General features: G+C 43.7%; 1 protein-coding gene across 6 annotated transcripts in view; it reads left to right on the top strand.

Moving 5' to 3' along the window:
- Positions 1 to 7,435, top strand: part of LOC107590964 (histone-lysine N-methyltransferase 2E-like) — a 46,268-nt gene extending 38,833 nt beyond the window's left edge. For 4 of the 6 annotated variants that reach the window (XM_016279932.1, XM_016279931.1, XM_016279930.1 and 1 more), the window contains 10 exons: positions 82 to 408; positions 496 to 798; positions 1,002 to 1,155; positions 1,246 to 1,472; positions 3,818 to 3,874; positions 3,968 to 4,420; positions 4,582 to 4,811; positions 5,059 to 5,141; positions 5,520 to 5,602; positions 5,703 to 7,435. In XM_016279932.1, coding sequence (XP_016135418.1) covers positions 82 to 408; positions 496 to 798; positions 1,002 to 1,155; positions 1,246 to 1,472; positions 3,818 to 3,874; positions 3,968 to 4,420; positions 4,582 to 4,811; positions 5,059 to 5,141; positions 5,520 to 5,602; positions 5,703 to 6,230 — 2,445 coding nt within the window. In that variant the 3' untranslated portion in view covers positions 6,231 to 7,435. The remainder of the gene's footprint in view (positions 1 to 81; positions 409 to 495; positions 799 to 1,001; positions 1,156 to 1,245; positions 1,473 to 3,817; positions 3,875 to 3,967; positions 4,421 to 4,581; positions 4,812 to 5,058; positions 5,142 to 5,519; positions 5,603 to 5,702) is intronic. The other 2 variants (XM_016279934.1, XM_016279929.1) reach the window with 1 other exon arrangement.

Here is a 7,435-nt window from a genome sequence, read left to right as displayed (position 1 = left end):
TATATATATATATATATATATATATATATATATATATATATATATATATATATATATATCGTTCATTGTTTGGACCTTTAGCCCATGATAGAGGTAGTGAAGGAGGAGCCTTGTCTGAAGCCAGCAAAGGTGAGCCGGAACAAACAGAGGAAAAGCTTCTCGCGGAACCGCACACACATAGGACAGCAGAGGCGGAGAGCGCGAACGGTCAGCACCTGCTCTGACTTGCCGCCCAGTTCCCCTGGTGACGCTTTAGAGCCCTTAACAACAGAGACTCATGATGGAGAGACGCCCTCTGCCCCTGAGGCTGATGCTTCACCATCACATGACCCTGACACCAGCCCACCCCACAGCGGCTCACCTGCCCCGCCTTGCCGCAGTGGACAGAAGTACCCCAAAACTAAAAAGGTAGAATTCTTCACCCATAGCTTCCATAAAATGCGTTTCAAAGCAGTTTAATTGTGCATTTTATAACTTGCATATTATCTTTCCCAGCAGCACTTAGTGAGCGAGTGGATGGGTGTTGACAAACAGGAGCGGGGAGCTTCTCGGACTCCGGAGCCTCCACCTGAGAGGCCGTTGCGGATCAGTAGTGATCCTGAGGTCTTGGCCACACAGCTGAACTCTCTACCGGGCATGGCCTGCAGTTCACACGTCTACAGCACGCCTAAACACTACGTCCGCTTCTCCTCTCCTTTTCTGGCCAACCGTAGCCCCAGCACTCTGGGAGTGCCCACGGGGCGGCGGCGCTCAAGAGAAATGCCTGAAACATCACCTACCACTGGTTCCTGCAAGAAGGTAAAATTGCTGCATTATTCAGAGATGTCAGCAAGCATTATTGACTTTTGCCTCTCTCTGATTATAAAATGATTGTTCTGGCGGATGATACTGCAGGGAAAATAATCCCATACATTTGAACTCAGATCCACTTTAATATTTACTTTCAAGTGTTCATATTTAGGCTAGCAAGTTTCTGGTCTAACTTCATATGTTTTGTGCAGCGCTGGCTGAAGCAAGCTTTAGAAGAGGAGGGCTCCACCAGCCCAGGTGAAGGACGCCCTTCTCTGCTGATGCCTAGTGATAGCCCTCTCAGCCCCTCTATAAACGGCGAGTCCCACAGCCCTTTACCTCTCAACGGCAGTTGCTCACTACCAGGTGGGACCATCAGTCCATGTCTGCTGCAAAATAAAAACTTAAAGCTTGTCTAAAGCAGTCCTTAGTCTTTCTTGGTCCATGTGCTTGCAGAATTGCCTACCCCGTTGAAGAAAAGGCGCTTATGTTCACTCGATCCCTGTATGTCAGAGACTTCCACCCCATACGGGTCTCCTTGTGCCACCCCAACCCGAACAGAGTCAACAGAAGCACCAGGCACGCCACTGCTGCTTGCAACGCCTCCTCGACCACGACCAGAGGAACTCAGTACTGAGCCCTCAACACCCTTGCAGATTCCCAACCACCCTCTGCCACAAGAGGTATGTGTGTGTGTATGTGTATATATATATATATATTAGGGATGTCAACGATTAATCGATGATCGATTAATTGTCGATAAGAGATGCAATAGATTAAAGCTATCGATGGTCGATTAAGCCGTTTAATTTTGGGCTGTGTGCGGCTCATGCGCAAAACACATGCGTGACGGTATATAAATGCATCATCATTCACTCATAATTACAAATTAAGCTTTTAATGTGATTTAAACTTTAAAAGTACATTAAAATAGAAACAACACAAAGTTCTTCAACATGGAAAGCGGTGGAAATGTAGTAACTAAGTCATAACCCCAGATAATTCTTTCATATCGGGCTCTGCGCTTTGCAGGGCTGCGGGACACAGGACAGATAGGCTATTCATTCCTACGCCTTATTAATTTGTGGCCACTGTCCATGTTTCATTAATTTTGTTCCTTAACCCATGATTTAACTAAAATGAGGGAACAAATTAATAAATCGAACAAATTCTTAATTCATGGCCATGAAACCTTTCATTTCCCTTAGATGCGAAAACCGTGATAAAAAGTGAATGACAAAATAAACCTGCGAAGTTAGAGGGTTAGACGGTGAGGATTTAGGAAAAGAAACAATGCCTAAATATTACTGAATTTGTAGAAATTCGTGACCAACCGGCAAACCAGAACAAAGCCACGTGAATGTAGGCTATATGGGCTCGAACGGCATCCAAAAGCATGGTCGCGATGTAACATTTTCCAGCTATCCAATTATAATATATTTATAATATATATATAATAATACGAAATATATGTGGCTTAAATAATTAAGCTAACAGATTTAAAACAGAAGTGTGGCGCTGCGCTCCATAAACAAGTTTTTTTTGTTTCAGCTGTTCGATCGCGCCGGCACCTCACGTGCACACACCCCACATATTCAAGCAATTCAAACTTACATCGCAGTCTGTTCATTATCAAAATAAAATACAGTCAACCAAACATATAAAAAGTTACACTGGTCAGTTTAAATAGACCGTAATATAGGCCTACTGATCCACTCTGCAGTTATGCCAAGGACGTTTTTGCTCATGTGAAGAGGATGATCTTTTCCGTCTATATGCGAATGCATGTAAAGTACAAGCCTAGTTTACATTATAAAAAATAGTTTAACATTCAAATACATTGCGAATATGGAAACATTTGGATTTGTGCCGAATGAGACGTGAGCAAATACATCTAACCAAACCTGCGCACGCTCTGTCTCGTATGCACGCAAGCATGCACTGTCACGATCTAATGCACTGTATGCATTATCCTGCATGCCGGATTTTTAAAAACAAATAGGTCTACCGGAACGCAACAATTTAAAATCTGACATTTTCCGAAACGGGATCCAGCAGGATCAAATTAAGTACTGGTCATAATACTCACATGATAATGTTTCATGTGAGCAACAGTGTGTTTTGCTGCAGCAGCACTGATGGAAGCGGTTCACTGACTGCGCAGCACAGCCACACGCGCCACAGTTACGTTTGGGATAATTTTATTTTAAATGCCATAATGTCAGTTGAGAACATTGCAATAGTGTTTTAAAATACAACAACGAGCACCACGAAACCATGTAAAGAGGCGTGTTCAGCGGTCTCCGTGACGGGATAGGAAACAGTCAACAAAGTAAAATTATCTCAAACGAGCTCTCTTCATTTTATCAAATGATCATAATCACATCTATTCATTTTACAATCCTGCTACTAGCATTTTATTCAGACTAAAACCCCTTTAAATCGTTTTTTTTTTTTGAGAGACGCATTTTGCAGCATTAAGGTTAATGATTTATCGATTAATTGATCGTTAATTTAAACGACGATCGATCATGGAAATTATCGAAAATTTACATCCCTAATATATATATATATAATAATTTATGCATTTAGCAGACGCTTTTATCCAAAGTGACTTACAGTGCATTCAGGCTATACATTTTTTTACCAGTATGTGTGTTCCCTGGGAATGGAGCCCACGACCTTTTGCGCTGCTTACGCAATGCTCTACCACTGAGCCACAGGAATATATATATATATATATATATATATATATATATATAGATTGATTGATTGATTGCAGTCTCTCTAAAAGGATTCTTAAACAATTCAAATCTAATCCAGTAATATTGATCTCCAAACTATGAAAACAGAACTATATAGTTCTGACACAAGAGGGCACTAACACTTTTGCTATTGGGCCAGCGTGGACTGTTATCACCAGTGGTGATGATCTTAAAATGATTGGTCACTTCTGTGGCGTTGATTTGAAGCATTATTTTGGTTAAAGGCAACAAAATGATCATGAAATATCTTTGTAAATTCACAGAGCGACTCGTCTATGGACAGTTCTCCAGATGTTAGCCGAAGGCCCAGTACACAAGACGTGAGTTCACTACTTAAATATCCTGTACCTGCTACAGAGGTGTTCTGCTGCATTTTTCATTAGCACATCTAACACATCTTGTTCGTTTGTCAGGTTGAACGACCTCCTTCGCTGTTGGCATCTCCCAGCGTGAGAAATGCAGGCTCTGATACGGCCCCACAGGATCTGGGGTCTCCGAGTCCTCAGCCCTCCCATGCTGAGCCCCAGGATGCCGCGGTAGATGAAGGCATGGAGATTGACGGTGGAGGTTCAGAAGTTGCCTCTGCACCCGAGACACCAGCCTCCTCTTACCCTCCCTGGATGAAGAGTCCAGACCGAGGTGGCCTCTCGTTTTCCCCAGTGAACTCTAATCTGAGAGATCTCACCCCTTCTCACACCTTAGAGATGGGGGCATACAGGCCAGATTCAACCTCCGCTGGCCCCTTCAGTGAGGCGGCGCCCTTCTATTCCTGTAATGAGGAGAGCAGCAGCGTGACCTTTACTCGCTCACTGAGTGGTGATGGCACAGGGGAGGGAGGAGCTGCAAAGAACCCACAGAAGAAAAAGGTCTGTTAAAGCATCTGCCAAATGTATAAATGTAAATAAAAATTTGTTCAATTCCTTATCCGTTAAACTTAACTGAAGAAATGGCTGGAATAAATTTGTCAAAAAAATCATGTATGCCATTTATTCAATGTTGTTAATTGATCTCGTATGTGTGTTGTTAGGTGTCTCTTCTGGAGTACAGGAAACGTCAGCGTGAGGCACGGCGAAGTGGCTCCAAGGGAGAGTGTAGCTCCCCTGTTTTCACGGCACCACCAGTAGATGTATTCCCTGTCGCAGTGGAAGTGATCCCTGAGCCACCTGTTCTCACAGCAACGCCAACCCCCAGGACTCCTCAGAACAGCGAGGAGCCAGACGCCCCACCTCAGGGGGAGAGAGATGGAGAAGGGCAGTGGTATGTCCCTAAAATATATTCCCTTCCATGAGAATAAAGTACTCACCTCCTTTACAATAGAAATTTGTTTTAAAGGTTCAGATTAAAATTCTTATCAAGAAATGAGGCTGTCTTGTGACATTAGAGGTTATGAAACACATTTGTGGAGATATCTTGGACAGTTTGATGGCCATTTGGGCCAACTGAGCTTTGCCAATTATGAATTAAAAATAATATTGAAGCATAATAATTCTCTTTTAATTTACAGGACATCTTCAACGTCAGTAGAGCAGGCCAGGGAACGAAACTACCACAGGGCCTTGTTGTTGAGTGACCATCGCAAGGATGCAGGTAAAAACAACCCTGGAAACATCAGGAAACTTTGGATTGTGATTTCCATGTTTTTTGTGATAATTGTTTAAACCCATGAATTGGTACCTGATATACAAATGGAAGTCTTTTTTAAAAAGTTCATCCAATAATCCCAGGGGTGTCCGTCCTGCAGAGTTAACTCCGACCCTAATTAAACAATGAAACTGGTAATCAAGGTCTTCAAGATCACTAGAAGCTTCCAGGCAGGTGTGCTGGAGCAGTAGGTTGGAGCTAAACTTTGTAAGAAGGTTTGCCCAAACTGTAGAAATCATGGAAATGCATTGATCAAAAGGTGTGGGAACCTTGGTAAAATCTTCTAGTCTTAATATTAAAATACCTGCTTTGTCTCACTTTCAGACAGTGGAGAGTCAGAGGGTGGCGACTCCCAGGTGAAGGAATGTCCTTCTCCCAAGAGCTGCAAGAGCCCCTCGACACATGCAGTAAGAGAACCTTCCCTCAATGGCTACGTTTACATGCACAATTAGTTTTCTCAACCAGCAAGTTCATGTTATCATAAACCATTTTTCTTTCCATTTACAGCCTTGTTCTCCAGCACCCCAGACTGTGTCTCGACCATCCAAAGAGGAAGATGGTGAAGCACAGCCTTGTGGTCCTTCTCAGCCTCAGGCACTGTCCGTCCAGCAGTCCAGCACCAAGACTTCGAGCTCCAAACCAGCCACTCTGACGCCCAGCAAGCTTCACTGCGGACCCTCGCAGAGTCACTACGCTGGACCTTCACTCATGCACTCACCCAAAGCGCAACCTCAAGGTTCACCTTACCGCGGGCAGCGAGCCTTCCTGACAGCTCAGCCTCAGAACCAGCCTCAACCCCAGACTACGTCTGGCCCAGCTACTTTCCCTCAGTATAACCCCCAAAATGCCCCACCGCCACCACCCCCTCCACCCCCAGCTCCACCCACTCCTCCACCACCGCCTCCCCAACAAACTCCTCCCACACAGACCCCGCCCAATCCGAGCGTCTCACAGATCGCTGGTGGTAACCGAGGACCTACCCCTTCGTCCGCCCCCTTTCACAGTACCGGATACTTGGGCACAGGATGGCACTGACCACACCCACTTAATACCCGCCCCCTAAACAAACTTGCTCAGTGGGGCAGAGCTACATTGTGTAACATAGACAACACAGCACCACTGTAAATATTTTCTATGTACCTTTTCACAAAGGCTAATGGAAACCAGTGGGTGAAAAGGGTACATTTTAAAAAGAAAAACGAGAAATGCAGAACTGTATCAGTAGACTTTGTGTAAAAGATGATTGTTAATGAACCCTGGTGCTCATCACTTACCCAGAATCCCCCACACCTCTCTCCTTCCCATAACCTTGTACTGCCATCCTGTCTTTTCCAGACGTCGTTTTTTACTTTTAATGTTTTTATTCATTTTAATCGCCCTTTCCGGTCTCTTCCCGTTGAATCCTTCCTCTATCCTCCCAGTGCAGTGCAATGCAATGGGACATTCCAGTTTCCTCCTTACCTTTCCCTGTTCTTCCTGTTTCTCACTGTTTTTTCTCTCATTAGTTATTTGTTTTATCTAGTGGCTCAATATATAGCAAAAAGGTTTTGTATAGAGAAAAAAAATACAGAATTATTATTTTTTTTATTCCTCCATGTAACAAAAATATCTGTGCACCGCTGCAGAAATTCAGAGGAGACCTTTCTGATAGGCCGCTTCACTGCCCCAGGAGACTGCACTTGTGTGAATGAGCGAGTCTGTGTGCATTGAGTGTCTGTTTTTAAGCGGAAGGGAGCGTGTATGCTTGCGTGCCGCCCGCATCCGTGTGCATATTTGAAGTGCGCATGAGAGACGGAAAGCAAATACGGCGCAGACAGATGTGTGCTGTTCTCTGTGGCAGCTTTAGAAAGAGAGGTCCTTCCTGTAGGGGTAAGCGGTTTATTTTTGAATATCAATGGTTATTTGTAGAAAGTGTAATTTAATGTATAGGTGGTTACTCCAGCTTTCTCCAGAAACAGTTGTAAATATTGGCTTCTTTTCTTTTCTATGCTTGTATAATTCGCTCCCATCCCCATTTTGGAATATGGTTGTAAATACAAGCGCTCTTGACAAAAACGCTGAATGTTTCTGTGACTGTAGCACTATTTTTATTTCTTCCTCTGTTTTTTTTTTTTTTTACTGTTTGTGTGTGAGTGTGTGTGTGTGTGTGTGTGAAGGACAGAGGCTCACAAGACACAGCACTGGTTGGCTATTTTCATGGTTCATTATAATAAATCACTGTAATGACAGTTTTATACCAA

Source organism: Sinocyclocheilus grahami, unplaced genomic scaffold (genome assembly GCF_001515645.1).
Source record: "Sinocyclocheilus grahami isolate Dianchi unplaced genomic scaffold, SAMN03320097.WGS_v1.1 scaffold135.1, whole genome shotgun sequence".
In the NCBI taxonomy this organism is placed as follows: domain Eukaryota; kingdom Metazoa; phylum Chordata; class Actinopteri; order Cypriniformes; family Cyprinidae; genus Sinocyclocheilus; species Sinocyclocheilus grahami.
Note: the sequence above shows the minus strand (reverse complement) of the source record. Positions and strands in the feature narration are given on the sequence as shown.